A 27985-nucleotide genomic window follows, 5' to 3' on the forward strand; every position below is an offset into this window, starting at 1 on the left:
GGCCCGAGGCAGAGGATACATACCTCATGCGGATCCGTGATGGATATGGTCTGCGGGCACTGGGGGCACTATCGAAAACCTGATGACGCCATTGAAAAAAAAGAGGCCGGCGCGTGGTCGATGACTGACAGGGACCCAGAAGTGGGCGTCGGGAATTCGCCGCGAATAGCGAAGGCAAAAGCCAAGGGTACCTACCAGGAACCGAATTTGAGAGGGGGGGGGGGCGGGGAGACACGACTAAGAAAAGAAAACCCTGAAAATACGCAAAAAACGTTTCAAGAGTTTGGAACTCCACAATCGCGAGGCTACTGCACAGCAGAAAAGAAGAGACTGAAGGGGGACCTCACATGGATGCGCAGATAGCAGCAGGCTGGGCATACTCAGTCTGCCAGTCAAAATTTCTAGAAACTCCAAGGACATTCAAGAGATGGCCGACTCTATTCCATTTAAGTTAGTCTGAGCAGGATCTACGCCACCAAACCCTTGAAGTACTGAAATTTATTGATCCCCCCAAACAAATCATGGCAATACCTATCCATGATATTCTTCTCCAACTTCAGCAAAGAATGTGGGAACATCCTTGTTCTGTTCTTCCCATTAATAAAAGAATGGACTCCACCTATTTAGTCCAATCTGCACCGGGTTTCCAAAAATCTCAACTTCCACATTCTTCTGTAGTTGTAGAGTCAGCACAGAAGAAAGCAAAAAGATCAAGAGTGCATTCCTCTAATCCTCCAGGGAAAGATAATAGGTTCCTGGACACTTTAGGTCGTAAGGTATTTCAAGGTGCAATCCTCAACTCCAGAATTGCAGCCTATCAACTGTACATCACACAATACCAAAGGAACCTATGGAAACAGATGGAGGAGTTTATCCCATCTTTACCCCAGGAATTCAGAGAACCAGCACAAAATCTAATTCATAAAGCTTCTGAGGCGGGGAAACATGAAGTGAGAGCTGCCTATGATTCTTTTGACACTACTCCACAACAGAGATTATACACCAAGTATAAAACTTCTTTACCACAATCACTACTTGGTAATAATATTTTAACTTAGATATTCACTGAAAACCAACACGATTTTTATTTTTATGTTTTTCAATTAATCATAAAAAAAATTTTTAGGAGATGGGGATGGTTTCATATAATGTATATACGGCAACCCCCTTGGTGCCTTACCGTTTTAATCATAAACACATCCTCCAACCTCCATTTTTTTATTTTAACAAATTATGTTTAAAAAACTTTTAAAGTTGGGTTCAGAAATATCACTTTTTATTCCTTTAATTATTGATTTAAATCAAATCTCTTCTCTCTGTGCAAACGCACTACTGGTTATTCATGCAAACCGTCAGAAATAGATGTGCTGTACTTAGCTTTAGAAAGTCTTGAATTAGTCCCGACTTGCGCAAGTTTCGACATAGAATGTCTTCATCAGGGATCATTCGTATGCTTTTTCTTTTTGCCAAGAATCCAACTGAATGTTCATTTATTTTTTAAGTTTCCCGGTGCTCTAACAAGCCTCCGTCTAACACTCTTCCTGATGGCGATCTAATGGTAAAATTAGCTGGTATCCAGGAGGATGTTTAAACCTAAACCGGAAGTGGAGTAACGCAGAACGCAATCAGGAAGAGGTTTGACGGGCAGGAACCAGTCCTTTCGGAACAAGCACAGCAAGAGGGGAACCAGCTCGGGTCCAGGCCCCAGCCGCACCCCACAATGAGATTCAGCCGACCGACCCATCCAAGGGAAGAAGCCATAGGGGGCAGACTAACCCTATTCTACCGCAGATGGGTCGAGATAACTTCGGACAAGTGGGTCCTAGCCATCATCCGAGAGGGGTACTACCTGGACTTCCTTCGAACCCCTCCAGACAAGTTCGTGGAATCTCCCTGCCACGACTCCCGCAAGAGGGCGGCAGTGGAAGCTACGCTGACCAGACTTCTGGCTCTCGAGGCCATAACCCCGGTACCTACAAGGGAAATAAATACTGGACATTACTCCATCTACTTTATCGTACCCAAGAAAGAGGGTACATTCAGACCCATCCTGGACCTCAAGTCAGTCAACAGACACCTAAGGTTCCCATGCTTCCGCATGGAAACCCTACGATCAGTCATACGTGCAATACAACCAGGAGAGTTCCTCACATCCCTGGACCTGTCTGAGGCCTACCTACACATCCCAATTCATCAGGAACACCAGTGCTACCTACGCTTCAAGGTCCTGAATCATCACTACCAGTTCCGGGCACCACCCTTCGGGATAGCCACTACACCCTGGACGTTCACCAAGGTAATAGTAGTGGTGGCGGCAACGCTCAGGAAGGAAGGAATCCTCGTTCATCCCTACCTGGACGATTGGCTGATCAGAGCAAAATCACAGGAGGAAAGCCACCAAGCAACCAGCAGAGTCATAACCCTACTGGAAAGCCTAGGTTGGGTAGTCAACACAACAAGAGCTCCCTACAGCCCTCGCAGTCGCTGGGGATACCTAAAAATCCGATTCGACACCAAGAAGACAAGGTCAGCCTGACCCCTACGAGGAGATCAAAGCTGTGGAACCGGCTCCAGACCTTGCTGAGCACCTCCCGTCCCACAGCATGGGATTACCTGCAAGTCCTCGGATTAATGGCATCCACACTGGAAGTGGTGCATGGGCGCAAGCCCACATGAAGCCCCTGCAACGCTCGCTTCTATTACGGTGGAGTCCACGATCCCAGAACTACACCGTATGTCTACCATTACCAGCCAGAGTCCAGACCCAGCTACGGTGGTGGCTACAGATCCGCCACATGAGCCGGGGGATCAAGACTATCCTCCCCAACCTGGACCCTGCTCACCACAGATGCCAGTCTACACAGGTGGGGAGCACCACTGCGAAGAGCTAACAGCCCAAGGGCGGTGGACACGAAGAAGAGGCGGGTGGAACATCAACCGCCCTAGAAGCCAACAGGTGTGTCCTTAGAAATAGACCCTCTGATGGCTTGGGCAGAAGCAAATCTCCAGGACACTCTGCCGTCCACATCGCCGGGAAGACACCACGGCAGCCTTCCTCAGCAGGGAAAGTCTAAACCCAGGAGAATGGAAGCTGTCACCCACAGCCTTCAAAGATGATAGTGAATCGGTGGGGGACTCCAGACATGGACCTTTCTAGAAGCAGATCCAACGCTCAAGTCCCAGGGGTACTTCAGACGCAGGCGGGATCCGCAGTCCAGGGGATCGATGCCTGGTACAGGCCTGGCCACCGGGGACCCTGCTATACGCCTTCCCTCTGTGGCCCTTGCTGGGCGCAATCATTCCACAAGATTCAGCAGCACAGGGGGCTAGTTCTTCTGGTGGCCCCGGACTGGGCCAAGAAGACCCTGGTACGCAGACATGAGAAGACTACTGGCAGGAATCCACTACCCTGCCTCCACACAGAGACCTGCTACAACAAGTTCCCATCCTCCACGAGGATCCAGCTCAATTCTCTCTTACGGTCTTGCCCATGAGAGGGCCCGCCTGAGAAAGAGGGGATACTCGGGGGCAGTAATAGATTACCTTCCTCCTAGCACGCAAGCTCTCCACATCTCTAACATACATAAGGACCTGGAGAGTCTTTGAGGCCTGGTGCGAAGACCACAACGTCAAACCACGCTCCTCTAAAGTTCCCGTGATTCTGGATTTCCTACAGAATGGACCAAAGAAGGGTCTGTCCCTCAACTCCATCAAGGTTACAGATAGCGCATTGTCATGCTACGGCTCCAGGAGCGAGGACGGGACAGCATAGCCTTGCACCCAGATGTATCACGCTTCCTGAAAGGAGTCAAACACATTCGCCCACCACTAAAGTGGCCAGTGCCTGGTGGAACCTCAACCTCGGAGTTCCTAGCGGGATCCGCCTTCAGACCACCTCCGAGGCCTGTCCCTCCGTCTGTTAACCTTGAAGACAGTGTTCTTGCTGGCCATGTGTTCAGCCCGCCACATCTCAGAGCTACAGGCACTGTCCTACCGTGAGCCGTTCTTCAGACTCACCCCAGGGACCATTCAGCTACGCACGGTTCTCTCCTTCCTCCCCAAAGTGGTCTCACACTTTCCACCTTAACCAAACCATCTCACTACCTACGATGGACGGTTTTGAAGAAGTTGGAAGAAGCCCGTAGTCTACGCCATCTCGACATCGGCAGGGCTCCTATCCAGATACCTGGAAATGTCGGAACCAGTGAGAAAGACGGACCACCTTTTCGTCCTTCACAGCGGGAAGAGGCATGGGGAAGTGGCCTCACGGGCAACCATTGCCCGCTGGATCAAGGAAATCATCAAGGAGGCCTACGTAGAAGCGGGAAAACCACCACCTCTACAGGTCAAGGCCCATTCTACCAGAGCCCAGGGGTTTCCTGGGCAGAAACTAGAATGCCGTCACCTGCCGAGATCTGCAGGGGCGGCAACATGGTCCTCCCATCCATACCTTCTCCAGATTCTACCGTCTGGATGTTTAGGCTCGGGAGGACACAACATTTGCAAGGGCAATCCTAAGTGGGCCATGGGCAGCCTCCCACCCAGTTCGGCAGTAGCTTTTATACATCCCATTGGTCCTGAGTCCATCTGCTACACGCTAGGAAATGGAGAATTACTTACCTGATAATTTCATTTTCCTTAGTGTAGGCAGATGGACTCAGCATTCTGGTGGGGTACTGTTTTCTTGGATGTGGAGGAGACGGGTCAGACATAAAAGTTTCTGAGGTGTCAGACTGTGTATCACTCCATGAGTCATAATCTGGAGTATGTGGACCTGGTTTTCCAGTTGAATGTGGAGGAGGTACACCAGAGGGCCCTGGAATGGGTTCTTGGGAAGAAGACTCCTCCTCCACTGGATTTGAAGGTAAGGAATCCAGTAGATCTTGATATTTTTTCTGAAGCACAGAGTATAATCTTGCTTCAGAGGATACATCAACTCCAGCAGGGAGTGGCATCGTAGATTTTGTTTTTGTTATCGATGATATCGATGTCTTTCCCATCGATGACTGTTCGGTAGCAGTACAAGCTATGTACGTCAATGCTGGATGGAAAGGCGTAGAAAACATCAATGATTTACCGATGGAAATGGGGGCATCGATGAGGGCATCGTGGTTAAAATGACACCCGATGAATAGATGTGTCCTGTGTCTCGGGAAGGATTCTGGAGTCAAGAAAGAACCCGGGAGCTGGACGGGGCTTGGCACTGCTATTTGTGGGCGGTGAGCGGCATCGAAACAGTGGCCGCATCGGATGAGTACCCGCATCGGAAGAGTCCCGGAATCAGTGTCATCGTCGATTGAACAGACATCGGTACAGATTGTACCGGCATCGGTGACGTCGATGTCGAGGTGGATGTCACCGGCATCAGCGATGTCACCGGCAAGTGTTCTTTGATCGCCTGTGACTGCCTCTTTTATATAGGCTGTGAAGTCTTGCGGTATTGAGGTAGAGAGTGACAGCGGTGGAGGTGTCGATGACTTCGTCTGCTGCGCAAGACTTGACGGAGTAGGCCCTTCAGGCATCGAGGCTGTGGTAAATTTAGGCCGTTTCTCTAACGGTTCTCCTCGGACAGATCCAGACGGTGAAGCCGAGGTGTGCCGATGTTTATGCCTAGGCCTTATGTCTGCCGCCGAACGTATCGACGATGTCGACGGAGTATGGGAGGATTTATCTCCCATACTCCCATACTCCCATAGCTTTTTTAACAATACCTTTTCGAAACTCCTGTTGGTGAAGACTTCGAAGAAGTGGCCGGAGAAGGAGTCAGTTGTAAGCTGAAAAGCTGTTGAATTTTCTCCTGGCGGAGCTTACGGCCTTTTGGTGTCATTTCTTGACATTTCTCGCAAGAGGAAATGTCATGTTTTTCGCCGAGACATCTAACACACTCTGTGTGCGGATCAGTAACAGACATTGTCCGGTTGCAAGTCGGGCATTTCTTGAACCCTGACGACATTCTGTCATCGACGGCCGATGACTGAAAAAATAATAGCATTTTTTTTTTTTTTTAAATGCTAAAATATTTCACCAGCCAGTGAATTGAGAAAAAATGAGACCCCTTTCGGGAGAATGAGAAGAAGTTTATGTAACTAATAGGTATCGCTGAGGTAAACTCAGACGACTCCGGTATCCGTGCTGCTGTCCAGCGGCGCAGAAAAACGAAGACTGAAGTGAGACCCCTGTAGCAGGGAATATCATGGCATGCTGGGCATGCTCAGTAGCCTCAGGCTGCCAGTCAAAGTTTCTAGAAAAACTTTGACAGAAGTTTTTCCCGCACTAGGGCTCCGTTACTGACGTCACCCATATGCGAGGACTAGCATCCTGCTTGTCCTGGGATAACGAAAATTAGCAGGTAAGGACCAATTTTCATTTCCCTGTACATACCAGGATCAGTCCAGAGAAGTGGGATGTACCCAAGCCACCCTACACTGGGCGGGAACCCGAAAGACCCGCAATCAGAACACTCTCACAGAAGGAAGACCCCCTCCGCAGCATGCACGTTCAGATGATAATGCTTAGTGAAAGTGTGCAAATAGGACCACACCGCCGCCCTACAGATTTCCTGAGGCAGCAGCAACTGATACTCCGCCCAGGAGGTAGCCTGATCCCTAGTGGAATGAGCACAGAGACCCAAGGGAACTTGATGCCCGCAGGCTATGTACGATGAACGAAAGGTCTCTTTAATGCACTGAGAGATGGTCGCTTTAGATGCCTTGTCCCCTTTCTTTGGGCCACCAAAAACAATGAACAAATGAATGGACCTCCGAAAGTCATTAGTAACCTCCAGTTAAGCATAATATGCGTTGCACGTACAGCATATGCAGATCCGTGCCTTGCAAGGAGTCACGAGACCACTGAGGGAAGGCCAGAAGCTCCACAGTTTGATTGACGTGAAACGCCAAAACCACTTTCGGGAACGAAGGATGGAACCGTGTGTAAGGACACCCTATCATCGGAATCCGAAGAAACGGATCCCGACATGACAGAGTCTGTAACTCCGAAATCCGACGTGCCGAGCAAATGGCCACCAAAAAGACTTAAGGTGGGATCCCTCAATGAAGCTCTGCAAAGAGGTTCAAAGGGGGAACCACATAGTACCCGAAGCACTAGTTCAAACTCCAATCAGGGCACACAGAACGGATGGGAGGCCCTAAGTATATTTAACCCCCCCTTGAGAAACCTAGCAATGTCTGGGTGGACTGCCAGCAACAGTCCACAAACTTGCCAAGCAAAGCACCAAGCGCTGCCACGAACACGAGGGGAGTTAAACACCAACGCCTTAGCGAGCCCCTGCTGCAGAAAGTCCAGGACCTGTGGGACATTCACTGATAATGGATCGCAGGATCGTTGTTGGCACCATGTCTCAAACAGCTTCCACACTCGCACATAGGCCAAAGAAATGGCTGGGCATCTCGCCTGTAGGAGAGTAGAAATGATCTGCTCAGAATAGCCCTTCAAGCGTAAACGTAGTCTCAAAAGCCAAGCTGCGAGAGAGAAGTGATCCTCCCGATCCAAAAATAGTGGGCCCTGCCGAAGTAGTCTCGGTAGATACACGAGCTGTAAGGGTCCCTCGAGGGCCAAGCGAACGAGATCCGCGAAACCACGGATGATGCGGCCACTCTGGAGCTACGAGTACCACCCTGCCAGGATGGAGCTCTATTTGACGGAGAAGTTTCCCAATGAGAGGCCAGGAAGGAAAGGCATACAGCAGAATCCCGTGGGCCAGGGGCACACCAGAGCATTGAGCCCCACCGAACCCGGCTCCTGTCGACGACTGAGGAAGCGCAGAGTCTTTGAATTTTCTCTGGTCGCCATCAGATCCAATTGAGGTATGCCCCACCTGGCACAAATGAGGTTCCACACTTCGAGAGACAGCTCCCATTCGCCTAGATCGAGCTGCTGGCAGCTGAGGAAGTCCACCTATACGTTTCTCCACTCCCACTACATGGGAAGCCGCAATCCCCTTGAGATGGCGTTCCGCCCAGGCGAAGAGAAGTCGCGCCTTGAGCACCACTGCAGGATTTCTTGTCCCTCCTTGTCGGTTGATGTAAGCCACTGACGTCGCATTGTCTGAGAACACCCAAACCATTCTGCCCTGGATCCAGGGTAGAAAGGCCAGGAGAGCCAGGTGAACTGCTCTGGTCTCAAGCCGATTGATGGACCAGGACCCCTCCGAAGGGGACCAAAGCCCTTGAGCTGATCTGTCTGTACATACTTGCCCCCCAGTCAGGTCTGGCATCGGTGGAGATTATCATCCAATCCAGATTGTCCAGGTCCACCCCCCGGCCCAGATTGCCGTGCGACAGCCACCATGACAGACTGGCCCTGGACTCGGGAAGGAGCGCCATAGAGATATGGAACTGTTCCAACACCAGCTGCCATCGTAACAGCAGCACACATTGCAAAGGACGAAAATGTGCGAATGCCCAGGGGACCAAGGCCAAGGTGGAAGCCATGGATCCCAGGACCTGCAGATGGTGCCACACAGTGGGATTCTCCATCAGCATCAGTCCTTGGATATGACCCTGCAACTTCGTTATACAATCCTCCACCAGGAACACCTTGCCGAGAAAGGTATCGTAGAGCGCTCCCAAGTACACCAGTTGCTGAGTGGGTTCCAGATGACTCTTCTGCAAGTTGATTGCCCACATGAGTGACTGCAAGGTGAACAGAGATCGTTCTCAATCCTCCCGGGACTTGGCTCAAATCAACCAGTCCAGATACGGGTGGACCAAGATTTCTTCCTTGCGAAGAAAGGCGGCCACTACCACCATTACCTTGGTGAAAGTGCGGAGCACTGTGGCGAGACCAAATGGAAGGGCTCGAAACTGGAAGTGCTGACCCAAGACTTTGAAACGCAAAAACCTCTGGTGATGCATATGGATCGGAATATGCAGATACGCCTCAGTGAGGTCCAGGGACGCCAGAAACTCCCCTTTTCGCACCGCTGCCATTACTGTTCTCAAGGTTTCCATTCGAAAACAAGGGACCCGGAGACAATGGTTGCCCTTCTGAAGATCAAGGATTGAACGGAAGGTACCCTCCTTTTTGGGGACCACAAAGTAAATCGAATATCGTCCTCGCCCCTGCTGTTCCAGTGGGACCGGGACGATAGCCCTGAGCTCGAGAAGGCGTTGAAGGGTATCTTGCACCACCTCACGTTTGCTGCGAGAGATCACGCGGGACTCCACGAACACCTCCCGAACCAGCCGCTTGAACTCCAGTGCATAACCGTCTCTGATGACCTCCAAGACCTATCGGTCTGAGGTCATTCTCGCCCATTCCGTGTAAAAGTTGGACAATCTGCCTCAGACAGCTTCGACGACAGAATGGGTGCTCGGGGCTTCATTGGGTAGGCTTACTGGTTCCGACACTGAGGTGTCCAGAGTCCATACCAGAGCGGCAGCCACCGTGAAAGCACTGCTGGCGACCCTGCGTCAGCTTAGAACCAGAAGGAGTAGAATATCTGGTAGAACGAAACTGGCGAGCATCTCGAAATAGAGCCCTAGGGGGAAAAACCTTCTTAGAAGTTCACCTATCCTCTGGCAATCAATTACCCTTGGATTCCCTAAGTAGTTTTACCAACTCATTCAGTTCCTCCCCAAAAAGGAGCTTGCCCTTGAAGGGAAGGTTACCAAGCTGAGATTTGGAAGACAAGTCCGCCGCCCAATTCCGCAACTAGAGGAGCTGACGAGCAACCACCACGGACACCATGGACCGAGCCGAGGTCCGAATGAGATCATACAGCGCATCGCCCCATACGCAATGCCGGCTTCCAACTGGGCCAACTGTAGTGATCCATCACCTCCACTGCCGGCGCTCGAGCTCGCCTCTAGGACCCAGCACAGGCAAGCCCTCTGCATAAGACTAGCGCAGACCGTTGCCCGAAGGCCCAAGGTGGCCACCTCAAAGACCCTCTAACTGAATCTCCAGTTTATGGTCTTGCATGTCCTTCAATGCGGCAGAGCCCACAACGGGTATCATGGTCGTCTTTGTGATCGCCGAGACGGCCACGTCCACCTTAGGAATCCTTCAGGAGATCCACCACCTCCGATGACAGAGAATAGAGCTTCGCCATTGCCCGTCCAACCTTCAAACCCACATCTGGAGTAACCCACTCCCAGTTCACGAGCTTGCGGACCTTTTTTGACAGTGTAAAGGCGGGTCCCCGTATCCCATCGAGGACTGGATTAACCCGTTCACTATCAGATTCCTCCTGGTTAACCTTAAGACCCAGGACGTCCAACAGCTGGGGAATCAGAGGACGCAGCTCGTCACGTTTAAAAAGACGAACCACAATGGAATCATCCCCTTCCGCAGAAGGGAAGTCGTCCCCATCCGTGTCATCGGGGTCCGTGTCTCCCAGATCCGGATCCGGTTCAGGCGTCATCCCTGTAGGAGCCGATCCTGTAACAAGGTCTGGGTCCTGAGAACCCCTGATAATGTCATCTACCTGATGGGGGCGCTCTGTGGGACGAGGCGTAGCATCTACGGCCCTGCCCTGCTTCCGGGGTGGTTCAGCGGAACCCTCCGCCTGCCCGGGTCTCTTTGCTGCTGCTAGTCTGCTGGCTAGGAAAGCCTGATGCATAATGAGAACAAACTCCGGGGAAAAAACCTCCGAGAGGGCCAGTGGCACTGGTTCCCCAGCCCCCATAACTGGGTCCTCACTCATAGGGGCCCCAAAACAGGGGGGGGGAATCCCCCCCCACAGGAGAGCCTGCTAACTCAGAGGAGCAATTGGAACAGAGGGAAGCCGCGTTTAATTCCTGCCCGCGTGCTCCACACTCGCGACAGGAAGACTATTTAGTTCGCGGCGCCATGCCAGTCCGCGCAGCCACGCGGCCCCAAGAAACCGCGATCGAAGCAGAGGCCTAGTCGGGCGCGGCGCGCGCACTGCCAGCAGCGCGGGAAAACACTAAAAGAACCGGCAAAAAGGCCCCGACACAGCAACCGTGCTGTTTCACCCAATGGTGCTGAAAACGCAGTCCGGACACGGAAGACTTACCCCCTTTCTTACTCAAACTCCCGGAGCCCCGGGAGTGGAAGAATGGAAGCTCCAACCCCGCCTGGCTGACCCAGCTGACTCCTTACCTCAGAAAAACGCCTCACTGAAACACTGATCTTACATTTTTTTTTTTTTTTTTTTTAACTTTAAGGAGCCAGCTCAAGCAGGGATGGATAGAGCAGTTTCAGAGGTAGGAGGACTAGGAGCCTCTAGTCTGTGACCCCCAAGCCGAAGCAGGCGAAACTCAGTCAGGGGTTCCCAACCCCCCGGACGCCCGGCTTCCACCGAGGGATGGCCCACGAAGGTGCCTAACACCTCAGGAAGCAATGAGGAAATAAAGAAGAAAGAAGGAAAACCAAAAATGCTAACTAACTACACTGAAAATAACTAAGACTGCAGGTAGTGCACCTCTACCAACTGCTGGAAGAGAAATACTGAGGGACTGCAGGTGGCACTATACTATATAGGGCAGTGCCCAAAGTTTAGCTCTCTTCCATCTGCTGGTAGGGATACACAACCCACTTCTCTGGACTGATCCTGGTATGTACAGGGAATAGTTATTTTCAAAAGGGTCTTTTTACGTGAGTAAAAAGGTGCTTACCTATATAAAATATTTTGAAATTACCCTCCCTGAAATTTGACATCTGTTTAGCCAGCTTTTGTTTTACATTTTATTATTTTATGGTTTTTACAAACAGTTTTAAAAAATGATGGTCACTAAATAATTTAGATGTCTATATTCAGTGGCAACTGCTGAATAACTGGCTACATTCAGGGGGTGCCACTTATCCTAAGTAGTTAGCGGGATATCTAAGGGGCGAATTGAGGCAGATCTACTCATGCCGATAATCATACTTATCTTAAGTTAACCAAATAAGTTAGACCTGCCATACAGCAAGTTTAATTTAGCCAAATACAACATATCTGGCCAGTAGCATGCCAAATACAGGGATATTCAACAGCATAACCGTGTTGTTGAATATGCCACATAAGTTAGTTGGATAACTTTTATCCAACTTACCTAAAGGCTTTCTCTTCAATATCTGCCTTTTAGATTAAAACAAAACAAAAAATAAAACAATAGCCTGCTTTTTAACACGAAGGCTTTCTCTTCAATATCTGCCTTTTAGATTAAAACAAAACAAAAAATAAAACAATAGCCTGCTTTTTAACACGAAGGCAGCTAATAAGATCCCAATGTCTGTGTACCCCCTTAAATATTTTGTGTGTTTTAACTTCATATCAACACCTGGCTGTTCTCATTCTCCCTCCTCGATCTCTGGTGGTCATCTTTTCTTTCTTCCCTCCTAGATCATGGTGGTCATCTTTTCTTTCTTCCCTCCTAGATCATGGTGGTCCTTTCTATCTCTCCATTTCTCTCTACTTCTATCCAGTATAATTCTTGGGGGTCCTCTCCTCCTCTCCCCTGATAGGCTGCAATCCACTTTCTTTCCCCTTAATCAGGTAAATTGTGAATTCCTGTCTCTCAGTCCTTTTTCTTCCTTAATCTCATTCCTTTTGCCCTGTCTTTCCCCTCATATTTTCAACCCAGTTTCATTCCCTCCTTTTTTCCTTTGAGGCATTCTACTCATTTTCTGATGCCGCTTTCCTCTCCTCTCTGTCAGGCCAGTGGTAGAGCATGTAGCAGCAGTGAGAAATGTTTTTCATTGTTATAACCTGGCCTTCCTCTGCTCTCCTCAATTTGCAGCAGAGGCTGCAAAGATTCTGACAATCACAATCGGCCACTCTCTTCCCCACATCCTCACAAAGTGTAGCAGTGGGGTTTATGATTCTCAAAGGCTACAATCGGTCCCTTCTCTTCCATATCTCCACAAAACATGTGGCAGAGTAGTTTGAGGCTTCTAAAGGGTGCAAACAGCTTCACTTTGACCCTCCTCCTCCTGGTCTGCAGCAATAAGGGATGACGTTTTTGGGGCCATAATAGACCCAGTCTCACTCTCCTTGCCTTTGGCAGCCACAGAAGTAATCAGAGGTAACAGCAGCCTGTTCATTTGCTCCCTAACAAACGGGCCGATACAGTAGTGCGGCGGAGTGCACTGTTACCCCGCGATTGGATGCGCGTTTTGGACGCGCTAGCTTTACCCCTTATTTAGCAAATGCATGTTGATGGCCTTATTAGGTATTCCCGCGCGATACAGAAAGTAAAATGTGCAGCCATGCCGCACATTTTACTTTCAGAAATTAGTGCCTACCCAAAGGTAGGCACTAATTTCTCCGGGCACCGGGAAAGTGCACAGAAAAGCAGTAAAAACTGCTTTTCTGTGCACCCTCCGACTTAATATCATGGCGATATTAAGTCGGAGGTCCCGAAAGTTAAAGAAAGTAAAAAAAAATTGAAATAAGCCTGCGGCTCGAAAACCGGTCGCTCAATTTTGCCGGCGTCCGGTTTCCGAACCTGTGACTGTCAGCGGGCTCGAGAACCAACGCCGGCAAAATTGAGCATCGACTGTCAAACCCGCTGACAGCCGCCACTCCTGTCAAAAAAGAGGCGCTAGGGACACGCTAGTGTCCCCAGCGCCTCTTTTTACCGCCGGCCCTAATTAAAATAAATTAAAATACTGAATCGCGTGCACAGGAGAGTGGCCTGTTCGCCCGCTCTCCCGCATTTTTACTGTATCGGCCCGAAAATTTGCTGGCATCCCTTCTGAAGGACCCATTGGCATGATTCACAAACTCCTGTTGGTTTACGGACCGCAGGCCAGGAACAACTGTTCTAGACTAGAATATTCTTGTACACGCATGCATACATTCAATAATTATCTTGTCTATATATTTTAATTTCAACTTGCCTTTGTAGGTGGTGCAGCAGGCTTAGGGACAAATCCTTTATAAACACTGAGACCGGTCCCATTTTTCACAGGCAAAGAATGAGAACTTGTCACTACATGGAATCCAGACAATGACAAATCTTCTCTGATTCCTTTCTTAATGACCAGCATTCTTGAGGTTCTAGATCTAGGATTCAGAGGATATTCTGTAAAAAGCACAACATTACAAGAACAGATTTAAAATACTAATAAAAGTAAACACACAGTACTGCTGGGAGAGAAAGTATTTTATTGCTAGTACTAAACAGAACAAGCACTTTGAACTGTATAAATTTGGCAAATATGACCATGTTCTCTCTTCCCACCTCATTTTAGATTTACAAAAAGTAAGCCTAACTTATCTTCAGGATTGAAACTACAGAATTTCCTGAAGAAATTAGGACTGCTGTCAAGAAGGACTGAAGCATGTCCTTGTTTTCTTACTCTATATCCATGATATTTGGGGGGGGGGGGGGGGTGGAACCCTGCCATGTGTTTACTGCCAAGTTTATCCTGTGTTTATTTTAAGAACTAAATTGAAATTTCAGGGTTCCATTTCAAATGTGAACTTCTCCAGTAGGAAAGAACACTAAAACCTGACCTGGTATTTAAATGGGAATTTTTCAGGCATAAAATTATATTAAATAGAACAAAGGCACTACGTGTCATCTCCACCTAGGGGATTCACTGAACATTTGAGAAATTATTTAATCTGGCACAATAACTCAAGAACTCATAGATCCCCCTCAATAAACATACAACCCAATACACATAGGGAATCCTAAAACTATTAACACTGATTATTAACATCACCTTATATCAATAAATTTTCATCAGGTTTATTGTTCCATTCCCAAACATGTACACATTTTATTATATCGTATTAAACATTAGATACATACAATATTTTAAATACACAATTTTATAGCAATATTATACCCAACAATGCATATACACTAATACATATCACCCATCATCATGAACATATAGCATCACACCATATATTACAGTAGATTTAATATGCACATAGTCCGGACATGCCCTAGGTACTAATAACCCATAGCCACAACCCTAACCTCCTAATAACACAATCACATTCACTCAACATGGACACGGAGTAAAACATGATTGAGTCATGATTACTCTCTTATAACAGTATTAGCAAATACATTTCCCTTTTTTAGGTCAATATTGAACACACAATACATAAAATGGATGGAAATATAGTTTTTTGAAGAACATATACTAATGTGTTCTTATCTTCTAGCCAGATATTTTATGTGGAAATCCTTTTTAATCAGATATTTAATGCACTGCCATGTTTGGCTCTTACTTTTTTGGAAAACAATCAGCTTTGTCTATTCGATTCCTGCCTCTCTAAGTCCACAGCACATGCAGTAGCTTCCATACTTACAGCTATATCAGCTCCATTTTCTTTGTATAATTATCCTCCAGTACCCAGTGAGGCTGAAAAAGCTAGCAGTCACCAGGAGATGACACAATTCTCTCAGAGAAGAGGCTCCAATGGAACAAATGTCAAACACTGTGCACCCTAAGAGTTCACAACACAACCTCATTTCAGACAACTTCCCAGACGACTCCTAATTACCTCCATCTCCTCCCTAAGAATGTAGCCTTTTGGCCACTGTAAATAATTATTAACTTATGTTAACCTGACATTGTTCTTTTTCTCTCTTTCTCCCAGTTCCATTACCTGTGCTTCATTGTAACTGCAACTCCTCCGCACTAGTTATAGTTTTATTGTTCTTTGCACTCCTTGTTCTAATGTAAACCGGCATGATGTGATCTGATCATGAATGCCGGTATATAAAAAACCTAAATAAATAAACATTCACAACATAAAAATTGCATTCCCCATAAAATATCACAATGCCATTTATAATGATCTTATCAGTATCACCTAGTGGTAAATAATTAGCATAGCACTCCCGCCCTATATATATTCCAATTTCCTTATTCCCACATTCTCTCCGTGTATTCCACGGAGATTTATTAAATCAGAATCATTCCTTGTGTTCCTTCTCCAGTGATGCTTCTAAATCTTCATCAACAAAAAGTTTTTACATCAATCGCCCAATGCTTCTGAATCTTCATCAACAAGTATTTTTTACACCAATCACCTGACAAGGCACCTTGTTTCACTCTAATCGGGCTTCTTCAGGGGATTCTTACATTTCCTAATTCCAACTGTGCACCATTCTTAATGATCGGGTATCTGGAATACATGTACACCATAAAATCAATTATTCTGTCCAAAACTTTACCCAAAAATGTTTTAAAACCAGCCAACAATATATTATAGCTTACTACCTATTCCATGTAATCACCACATGTCCGGACCACAATGTCCCCACTTTTCAAACACATCTATGAACACAAACAAATAATGTTATTTAACCATCACCGCATCAAAGATCACAGATATTCTCAATATTCTATTATATATACATACTGGAACATATCCACTTAACTACCCGTTACTGTTTAATAGATGTTCAAACCGGCGAACCACAGCCACCATGGAATGGAGCTCAATCTTTCTGAAAACATTAAAAACATTTTTATCGTCATCTCACCTTAAACCACCACTTCGTCTCAACATCTACAGACTCCACCTTACACCACACGCAATTTACCTTCTCAAAATGCGGTAGTTACAACGTCGTATATTGATCCCCACATCTTTTCCACCAAACGAACACGTAACCGCTCACAACCGCCGTTCCGCTGGCTACCTCTCCGTTCCAAATACATCCATCAAGTGATGACACCCCGCCTCTAAATATATTTCAAAATCCCAAAGGCCAATCATGGCCCCTCACCTATTCTCTCAATTATATACGCCTGAACTTGTCACTACATGGAATCCCATGCAGGTTGGTATATATAGGACATACAAAAAAACCAGTAAGAAAGAGGATCATTGAATACAAGAGTAATCTCCGTATTGCTAGGGAAGGAGCCCCATTGGTGAATCATTGGAGGGATGCCAAACATGTGGATGATAAATTTTTTGTGATCTCCCAGTTAAAGCTGGATATTCAGGGGAATATAACAAAGGCTTTGTGGCAATTAGAGCAAAAATTCATTTTTTGGTGGCGCTCTTACTATCCCTGGGGATTAAATATTGGGATTAAATGGGAAGCATTTTATTAAAACAGGTGGATTCCTGTTTTGATTGTGGTTGATGCAGTACGTAGAAAAATGGGTCCTTGGGTCTTTGAAATACTGTGTAGAAATGGTGATTAGGTAAAGATTGAAGGGGTTCAGCTCTGGTGATATAGAGTAAAGAATTGGGTGGATGATTAAAGCTATAGGTGGTTCGCTGTAGTTTTGTTTATGATGGAGTTTAGTAGGTATTGTGAAAATGGCGTTCTAACGTGGTAAGGGCGGATACGTTAACACGCAAGTTTGTGAGCCCATGACCTTTATTCAGGTGAGGCGGTAGTCCCAGGTTCGAGTTAATGGCCATAATGCTGTGCTCTACGTTGGTTTGAATGGCTCGGCAGGGGAGTAAGCAACCCTAAGTTCAGGTGTATATAATAATTGAGAGAATAGGTGAGGGACCATGATTGGTCTTTAGGATTTTTAAATATATTTAGAGGCGGGGTGTCATCACTTGATGGATGTATTTGGAACGGAGAGGTAGCCAGTGGAACGGCGGTTGTGAGCGGTTACGTGTTCGTTTGGTGGAAAAGATGTGGGGATCAATATACGACGTTGTAACTACCGCATTTTGAGAAGGTAAATTGCGTGTGGTGTAAGGTGGAGTCTGTAGATGTTGAGACGAAGTGGTGGTTTAAGGTGAGATGACGATAAAAAAAATTTTAATATGTTTTCAGAAAGATTGAGCTCCATGGTGGCTGTGTGGTTCGCCAGTTTGAACATCTATTAAACAGTAACGGGTAGTTAAGTGGATATGTTCCAGTATGTATATATAATAGAATATTGAGAATATCTGTGATCTTTGATGCGGTGATGGTTAAATAACATTTTATTTGTTTGTGTTCATAGATGTGTTTGAAAAGTGGGGACATTGTGGTCCGGACATGTGGTGATTACATGGAATAGGAGTAAGCTATAATATATTGTTGGCTGGTTTTAAAAAATTTTGGGGTAAAGTTTTGGACAGAATAATGATAGATTTTATGGTGTACATGTATTCCAGATACCCGATCATTAAGAACGGTGCACGGTTGGAATTAGGAAATGTTGTAAGAATCCCCTGAAGAAGCCCGATTAGGGTGAAACAAGGTGCCTTGTCGGGTGATTGGTGTAAAAAATACTTGTTGATGAAGATTCAGAAGCATCACTGGAGAAGGAACACAAGGAATGATTCTGATTTAATAAATCTCTGTGGAATACAAGGAGAGATTGTGGGAATAAGGAAATTGGAATATATATAGGGCGGGAGTGCTATGCTAATTATTTACCACTAGGTGATACTGATAAGATCATTATAAATGGCATTGTGATATTTTATGGGAATGCAATTTTTATGATGAGTGAATGTTGAGTGAATGTGATTATGTGTTATTAGGGGGTTAGGGTTGTGGCTATGGGTTATTAGTACCTAGGACATGTCCAGACTATGTGCATATTAAATCTACTGTAATATATGGTGTGATGATATATGTTCATGATGATGGGTGATATGTATTAGTGTATATGCAGTGTTGGGTATAATATTGCTATAAATTTGTGTATTTAAAATATTGTATGTATCTAATGTTTAATACAATATAATAAAATGTGTACATGTTTGGGAATGGAACAATAAACCTGATGAAAATTTATTGATGATAAAAGGTGATGTTAATAATCAGTGTTAATAGTTTTAGGATTCCCTATGTGTATTGGGTTGTATAATTATACAGCTTACCATTAAGGACACAAAAAATCTGAAATACATTCTCATCTCAACAGAATGTCAAAACATTTCATTTTATTATAATTTACTGTTCTATTTTTTTCACAGTTGAAATACTGTACACTGCCATATAATTTTAAACCTGTATTAGTTATACATTAAAAAAGATATTTTGGAGAAAGTAACAATTGTATCGCTTTCATATTACTTTTCATGCATCCCTGAATAAAATTATCATGGGGATGACAATTTTCAAAGTCGTTTATTCAGGTAAAGCAACGTTGCTCACCTGCAACAGAGATTCTACATAGATAACAGGACAAATCAGCCCCACACAAATGGGGCAACATCATCCAACGTTACCAAGAAGGAAAAAGTTCTCTCAGAGCTCGGAAAAACCCAGGTGGATTTTTTGAGCATATGCAGAAATTCCCACATACCAATCACGTTGCGAGTCAGTCTTTGCAGCAAGCTATCCTTCAACTCTAAGGGGAAAAGGGTGAGAGTGTGGCTAATTTGTCTTGCTGTCTACAGAGAACACCTGCTTCAAGTCAGTACTTTGCTTTCTCTGTGGACAAGCAAGACCAGGATTGGATCAGTCATACAATTGGGGACTCCCAAGCTGAAGATTGATTAAATTATGTTTTTATTAGAGCACCATGCAACCTGTAATTATGCCATAGTTAGGAAGCACTGAAGAAATCAAATAAGCTTTTGCCAAAAATCAAATAAGCTACTTTGCCAAAAATGCTATCCTGACGTGAAGCATTTTCTAGGCAGTAATGAGCAGTAAAAGTGAGGATGGAACACCAGGTATCAGCTTTGCATGTCTTCTATGGAGGCATAATAAAGATGTGTTAAGGAAGCTGCTGAAGCCCTGATGATGGATTTTCATTTTATTTTGAAAATCCTGTCCTGACTGCATATCTTAGTTAATCCATTTGATATCATACTTAATGATTCACTTCCATCAAATGCAGCAACACTGAGCATCTTCTATTAAACTGAAACAGACAATACCAACCAATCACTACAATGTTTTACTTCTTGTTAAACTTTTTATCTCTCCTCTAACTCTAATCCCAGTTAGAATAACCCCTGTTTTATTGTAACTTTTTCTTCTACGCACTTGTTATACTTTTGTAATGTATACTCTTACGTTTTAGCTATGTACGTTATAATGTATTGCTCACCCCTTGTTTTATGTAAACCGACATGATACGAACTGCCGTGAATGCCGGTATAGAAAAACACAAATAAATAAATAAATAAATAAATACTGCCTTTAAATACAATATCAAAGTGGCTCGCAATGTTGGGATTACTACCTGATAATCCCCTTTTCCTTAGTGTAGACAGATGGACTCAGAACAAATGGGGATAGTATCCGCGTGCTAGCAGTTGGAGACGGATCTGACGTCAGCACGGGGGTGTATATCCCCACAGGAAGCGTAGCTATTCAGTAATCTTCCTTGCAAAAGCTGTTATGGAAATGTGTACTGACGCTCAGTGAAAAGTGAAAACAGGATTCCCCTGACCGATTGATAGGAGCTGGAGACTGCCAGCATTCACAACCGGAAGGCGTTAACACCTGGTAGAGTGTACGCTCTTATGGAACAGAAGACATGGCTTACTTTGAATCTGTGAAACCCATGTACGCAGGCAGCTGGGCGGGATGCTGAGTCCATCTGTCTACACGAAGGAAAAGGGGATTATCAGGTAGTAATCCCAACATTTCCTGGCGTGTAGCCAGATGGACTCAGAACAAATGGGATGTACCAAAGCTTTACTCCCAGCCTGGGCGGGAGGCTGCCTGAGGCCCATGTAGTACCGCCCTTGCAAATGCAGAGTCCTCCCTGGCCTGGACATCCCGACGATAGAACCTGAAGAAGGTACGGAGGGAGGACCACGTCGCTGCTTTACAGACGTCCGCAGGTGATAGCATCCTGGATTCTGCCCAAGATGCTGCTTGTGCTCTGGTAGAATGAGCCCGGACTTGTAGAGGCGGAGACTGTCTCGTGGTGGTGAGACTGACTGTGTCTGCCCGGGTGTTGAACTGCACACCCAGGTAGTCCAGTGACTGGGAAGGCTGTAGGCAGCTCTTGCCGAGGTTGACTACCCAGCCCCAAGCTTTCCAGAAGGCCGAGTACCCTGTCGGTCGTCCGAAGGCTCTCTTCTTGAGATTTCGCTCTGATCAGCCAGTCGTCTAGGCAGGGATGGACCAGAATTCCTCCGCTCCCGAGTGCCGCTGCAACCATGATGACCACCGAAGTGAATGTCTGTGGTGACGTGGCCAACCCGAAGGGCAGAGCCCGAAACCGGAAGCGGCGGCCTAGAACCCTGAAGCGGAGGTAGCGCTGATGATCCGGACAGATCGGGATGTGCAAGTATGCCTCTGACAGGTCCAATGCCGTGAGGAAGCCCCCTGGCTGTACACCAGGCTTGATGGAGCACAACATCTCCCTGCGAAACCCCGGTACCCGCAAGTATCGTTTGACAGACTTGAGGTCCAGCACAGGCCGAAAGGTGCCCCCTTTCTTGGGTACCAGGAATAAATGGAACAGCGTCCAGAATTCACTTCCCAGGCAGATACTGGGATGATGGCCTCTAAGGACAGGACGATTCCCACAAATGACAAATAGGAACGTGTCACCGCTGTGCAGCAAGTTGCGATCCGCAAAAGAGAGAGAGAGAGACGCCACCTCAAAAGGTCTGCTGCAGAATGGCGGCCAATCGCCGGTCATGAGGCCCCATGAGAGCCGTCCCCCCTTCAACCGGAATGGGAGTGCGCTGGAGCACAGCGCTAATCAAGGCACCCACCGGAGGGTACGCCAGCAGGTCCTGGATAGCCGGTGTCCATGGGTGCATGCCCGTCAGGGCCCGGCCCCCTTTGTATGTAGCCGCTGGTGCCGCCCATGCGAAAGCCATCAGTTGTTGTGCCTCTTGCAAGAATGGAAAATGGTGGCCGTGGGACGAAGACTCCAACTCCGCCAGACACTGAGACCCCAGGTCGGAGAGATCCGCCCTAGGAAGAATCTCTTCAGGGGTCTGTCATATGGCTCAATTCCTGGGGGAGGTTCCCCCGCGTCCGGGAGTCTCGACTCGGCCGGTGAAACTCCTGATCTGCAGGAACCAGACAGTCCAGCAGCGGGAGACCCGCTCATGATAAGGGCGTGAAGGTCCCGGAACGGGAATCATAGAAGCCGCCACCGCAGGAACCGCAGAAACGGCAGGCACTGGCGGGGAAACCGTCTGCATCTGCACACAGGCAGGAATCCCCTTCCTGGGGACCTGTCCGCAAATCGTGGCTGAGACCGGTCCTGGTCCAGGGGACTCCCAGCCTCCTCACATTGGGCAGATAGGGAGTCCGGCTCTTCACTGTGCAGGGCTCTAAGCTGGCATGCAAGCAGAGGCCAAGGGCTACAATGCCTGAGGCAAGCGGCGCCGCCGCTGAAGAAGCTGCGGCGGTCTGAGCCATTGCCAAGTATGCGCGGAATGTTTACAAGAACAGGCGCACAATTAGAAGAATATGCGGCAGCAATAGGCGCTTAATACAACAGGCGCACAGTCATAAGAATATGCGGCAGCAATAGGTGCTTAATACAACAGGCGCACAAACATAATATGCGGCAGCAATAGGCGCTTAAGACAACAGGCGCACAATAATAATATGGGGCAGCAATAGGCGCTTAATACAACAGGCGCACAGTCATAAGAATATGCGGCAGCAATAGGCGCTTAATACAACAGGCGCACAATAATAAGAATATGCGGCAGCAAGAGGCGCTTAATACGATAAGCGCAGAAGGCATATAACATGCGGCAGCCAATATGCGCGAAGCACCATAGGCGCACAATATGTGCTCAGCCATAGGCGGCCAGGAACACAGCTCAATTATATGCAATATGCACTCAGCAATATGCAAGTAGCAAGACACGCCTTATAGTGTACCATAGGCCCTCAGCTATAAGCGGCACTTAGTAATATGCAGTTAGCAACACACGCTTAATGGCAGTCAATAGGCTCTCAGTAAAATGCAATTAGCAATACACGCTTAATGGCAGTCAATAGGCTCTCAGTAATATGCAGTTAGCAACACCCGCTGAATAGCATTCAATAGGCTGACAGTAATATGCGAGTAGCAATACACGCTTAAATGGGCTTCAAAATGCTCCCAATAATATGCGGTAAGGAATAAACGCACAATGGCATTCAATAGGCAGTCAGCAATATGCCGTTAGCAATTTACGCTCAATAGGTTTTAATAGGCAGGCAGCAATATGCAAATAGCAATATACGCTCAATAGGTTTTAATAGGCAGGCAGCAATATGCAATTAGCAATATACGCGCAATAGCTTTCAATAGGCATTCATCAATATGCAATCAGCAATGTACGCCCAATAGCTTTCAATAGGCAGTCAGCAATATGCAATTAGCAATATATGCTCGATAGCTTTCAATAGGCAGGCAGCAGTATGCAATCAGCAATATACGCTCCATAGCGTTCAAGAGGCAGGCAGCAATATGCAATTAGTAATATATACTCGATAGCTTTCAATAGGCAGGCAGCAGTATGCAATCAGCAATATACGCTCCATAGCGTTCAAGAGGCAGGCAGCAATATGCAATTAGCAATATATGCGCAAGAACTTTCAATAGGCAGTCAGTAATATGCAATCTGTAATATACGCTCAATAGCTTTCAATAGGCAGTCAGCAATATGCAATTTAGCAATATATGCTCAATAGCTTTCAACAGGCAGCCAGCAATATGCCGTTAGCAATATCTGCTCGTTTAGCCGTCAAGAGGCTTTCAGCAAAAAGCGGGCAGCACCATGTGCTCAAGTTGCAGTCCATAGGCCGTCAGCCATAAACGGTCAGCAATAGACGCTCAATTCGCCTGCCATAGGCCGCCGGCAAGAAGCGGGCATCAATATATATACATATATGCGCAAGTGGTATGCAATAGGCGGTCAGCAATAAGCGGTCCGCCATTCAATAGGCGCTCAACAAGTCACTGAAACAAAGCCAAGGAGGAAGAAAGCCGCGCCTATTACGGGCGCGGAATACCTGAATAAGGCCACAAAATGGCGTCCTCCACGGCTCGCCACGCCGCCAATCCTCTACTTCGGAGACCTGGGCGAAGAGATGTACGCCTTACCCGATCTTCGGCGCTTCTGGGCTTTAAATGTGCATCTTTCAGATCGCTAGTTCTTGAGGCAGACTTATTAGGAACCCTCGCCTCAGAGATGTGGATACTTAGCCCTGAGAGGTTTGGAAGCTGATCCTCGATTCTATTTCGAGCAACACAAAGAACTACTACATCAATGCCATAGCAGACTTCAAGTCTTTTCTTCCCAAAGAAAGCACCAAGCTTGTTTGGCTCATAAGTGTGCACTCTCTGGTTCGATTCAGATTACAGCGCCAAGAGGGAAGGCATAGCCAGGTCTACAATGTCCACTGATTTAGCAGGCATTGCACTTTTTTCCAAAGCATTGGGACATAAGAACGGAGCAAAGTATTTCCCCAATAAAGAGAATCATGCAGGGCTGGGCTAGTCGCAGCAAGTCCCGATATAAAAAGTGACCCATCACAGACGAACACAAAGCGTGTAATTCAAGCACTGAGAATTGTATGTTACAATCATTTTGAGTCTAGCCTGTTTAGTCGTGCATTTTCCTTGGCCTTCTTCGCAGCCTAAGTGTCAGCAAGCTGGTAGCATGGTCCTCAAAAAAAAAAAAAAAACAGCCGGCAGGCCTCCAAGCAAAAGATGTGCTTCTGACCCATGATGGCTTGACAATCATTAGCCAGTCCAAGACGGACCAGGCAGCAAAAGGGGATATTACATAACTGCATAAACTAGACGTGGATGCTACATGCCCGGTATCAAATCTATAAGCCCTTGAGGCTAGAGGTGGCAGGCTCATTGCTGCTGCATGAAAAATAAATACTCACTATCCCATTTCCAGTTTACTCACGTATTTTGTTGGGCGCTAAATGCCGCAGGTATAACAAATGTTGCCTTCCTGTAACAGGTGCTCTCACAGGACATATGGATCAGATATGGGTCACTAATGGGTGACATCAAAGGATGGAGCCCAATGACGGAACACTTTTGTCAAAGTTTCCAGAATTTGACTGGCCCCTACTGGGCATGCCCAGCATGGCACTAACCCTTCAGCCAACAGGGGTCCCCCCCTTCAGTCTTGTTTAAAAGCTACAGGTAGTGCCAAAAAATAAAATAAGAAAACGTTACGAACCCAACACCATGGGGCGGAGGGCGGGTTTCGTGAGGAGTAACATCCTGCTGTCCTGTGAGAACACCTGTTACAGGTAAGCAGCATTTGCTTTCTCACAGGACAAGCAGGATGGTAGTCCTCAAATATGGGTGTGTACCGAGCTGAGGATGTCAGAGTATGCACCAAATGTACCCAAGATGTGCAGCAGGCACAACAACTGGGGTGGAATTTGGCCGAGGGCATCCGGAACCCTAATGGGTAGGCGGAAAGGTGTTGGTACGTCAAGTTGTGAATAGGTTACGCAGGACAGATTGGCCGAAGATAGAATCTTGTTTTCCGGTTTTGTCCAAGCAATAGTGGGCTGTAAAAGTATGGAGAGAACTCCAGGTGGCAGCCCTGCAAATGTCAGGAAGCGGCACCGATCGTAGGTGTGCTACTGAAGTTGCCATGGCCCACACAGAGTGTGCTTTAACACGGTCTTGAAGTGGAATTCCCGCTTGCTGATAGCAAAAGGATATGCAGTCTGCCAACCAGGAGAAGAGAGTCTGTTTACCCATAGGCTGCCCCAATTGTATAGGATGGAAAGAGACAAAATTGAGTGCTTTTCCTGTGGGCAGCTGTATGGTCTAGGTAGAACGCTAGAGCCCATTTGCTGTCAAGCCTGCTCTCCTGGATTGGAATGGGGCCTGGGAAAAAAGGTAAGTAGTATAATGGAGTGATTGAGATGAAACTCCGAAACTACCTTAGGCAAAAATTTAGGGTGAGTGCGGAATACTGCCCAGTCTTGCAGAAGTTTAGTGTAAGGCGGATAGGTAACTAGAGCCTGTAATTCACTAACTTTGTGAGCCGAAGTGATTGCCAGAAGGAAAATCACTTTCCATGTGAGATAGCGAAGATCACAGGATTGAAGAGGCTCGAATGGTGGTTTCATGAGCCGACCCAAAACCAGATTGAGGTCCAAAGAAGGGGCCGGAGGACACAGTGGAGGCTTGAGGTGAAGCAAGCCCTTCAGAAAACGTGTTACAAGGGGTTCTACTGATATGGGTACATCCACGACACCTTTATGGAAGGCAGCTACCGCACTGACATGCATTCTGATGGAAGTTTTGAGACCTGACACCGATAAGTGCCAGAGATAGTCCAAAAACTTCATGACTGGACAGGTAAAGGGGTCAAGGGACTGAGAAGAGCACCATGACATAAACCTGTTCCATCTGTAATAAGATTTTCTCGTGGAAGGCTTCCGTGAAACAATCAGGACACGGGAAACTGGGTCAGAAAGGTTAAGTGGCTGAAGGATTAACCTTTCAACATCCATGCCGTCAGGGACAAGGCTTGAAGATTGTTTTGAGTGATCAGAAGCGAGTCCTTTCCTAAGGAAATGTGCCTGCGAATGGAGAGATCCAGAAGTATTGGAAACTACACTTGGCGTGGCCAGTGAGGTGCTATCAGGATCATCGTTCCCTTGTCCTGACGTAACTTCACGAGAGTCTTCGAGAGAATTGGAGGGAATGCATAAAGTAGACCGGTTGCCCACGAGAGGGAGAATGCGTCTCTGGGTTGAGAGTGTTTGCTGGAAATGAGAGAGCAGAAGTTCTCTACTTTGCGGTTTTGAGAAGACGCAAAGTGGTCTGAGGATATCCCCATTGTTGGGGATTTCCTCAGACCGCATGTGCGGTTGAAAGATGTGACTCAGCTTGTCTGCCAACACACTGTCCACTCCCGGCAAGTAGATGGCCCTGAGGTACATCGAATGGGAGAGAGCTTCCGCCCATATCTGTGCAGCTTCCTGGCACAAAAGGAAGGAGCCAAAAAACAACAAGGTAGGCGATCCAGTAGAACCGTAGGAAAACAACAAGATGGGATGCCACAAAAAAGCCTTTTCCAATTCTTTATTGGGCAGTTTTTAAGTCTCCACCAATAAAGAATTGGAAAAGGCTTTTTTGTGGCATCCCATCTCGTTTTCCTACAGAAAGAAGGAGCCCATGCCTCCCTGTTTGTTGATGTACCATATGGCCACCTGGTTGTCCGTCTGGATCAGGATAACTTGATTTGAGAGGTGATCCTGAAATGCCCTGAGAGCATATCTGATTGCTCAAAGCTTCAGGAAATTTCTTTGGTGTTTGGCTTCCTCTGGAGAACAAGATCCTTGTGTCTGTAGATTGGCCACATGGGCTCCCCAGCCGAGGTTGGAAGCATCGGTGGTGAGAGTTAATTGAGCGTCTGGAGCCCGAAAGGGCAAGCCTTGGAGAACATTGATCTGATTTCTCCACCAGGCAAGAGACTGACGGAGTGAGTAGGTTATGTGGACAATGATCGACAGGGGCTGAATGCTTTGAGTCCATTGAGACCTTAGAGTCCACTGCATGTCTCTCATGGCCAAATGGGCCATTGGTGTGACCTGAACTGAGGACGCCATGTCTCTCAGGAGGATAAGAAAGTAGCAAGAAAGTGGCATGCAATCGCGGAGTGCTGAGACTGCAGCTGGTATGCAAGAGACACGAGCGTGAGAGCTCGCTGTCGAGGCAGAAAATCCTTTGCCTGAAAGGTGTCCAAATCTGCCCCAATGAACGACAAGGTTTGAGATGGGACTAAGTAGGATTTGTCATAGTTGACTAGAAATCCTAATGAAATTAGAGTGTGTAAGGTTAGATTGAGGGACGACAGAGCAGCTTGCTGAGTGGGAGCTCTGATTAACCAATCGTCTAGATAGGGGTAGACGTGAACACCTTGAGTCCTGAGGAAGGCTGCAACTACTACGAGGCATTTTATGAAGACTCGTGGCGCAGACGCTAGGCCGAATGAAAGCACTCTGTACTGATAGTGCTTGGGGCCTACTAGAAACCTCAGGTATTTGCGATGAGATGGAGTTATCGCAATATGAGTGTATGCATCCTGGAGGTCCAGAGAGCAGAGCCAGTCTCCTCTTTGTAGAAGAGGAAGAAGCGAGCCTAAGATTACCATCTTTAATTTCTCTCACTGGAGGTACTTGTTGAGGGCCTGTAGATCCAGAATAGGACGAAC

General features: G+C 47.0%; 1 protein-coding gene across 6 annotated transcripts in view; it reads right to left on the minus strand.

The window, feature by feature from the left end:
- Positions 1 to 27985, minus strand: part of GPBP1 (GC-rich promoter binding protein 1) — a 453143-nt gene that overhangs the window by 180921 nt on the left and 244237 nt on the right. For all 6 annotated transcript variants that reach the window (XM_029576801.1, XM_029576791.1, XM_029576781.1 and 3 more), the window contains one exon: positions 13813 to 13997. In XM_029576801.1, coding sequence (XP_029432661.1) covers positions 13813 to 13997 — 185 coding nt within the window. The remainder of the gene's footprint in view (positions 1 to 13812; positions 13998 to 27985) is intronic.

Source organism: Rhinatrema bivittatum, chromosome 1 (assembly GCF_901001135.1).
Source record: "Rhinatrema bivittatum chromosome 1, aRhiBiv1.1, whole genome shotgun sequence".
In the NCBI taxonomy this organism is placed as follows: domain Eukaryota; kingdom Metazoa; phylum Chordata; class Amphibia; order Gymnophiona; family Rhinatrematidae; genus Rhinatrema; species Rhinatrema bivittatum.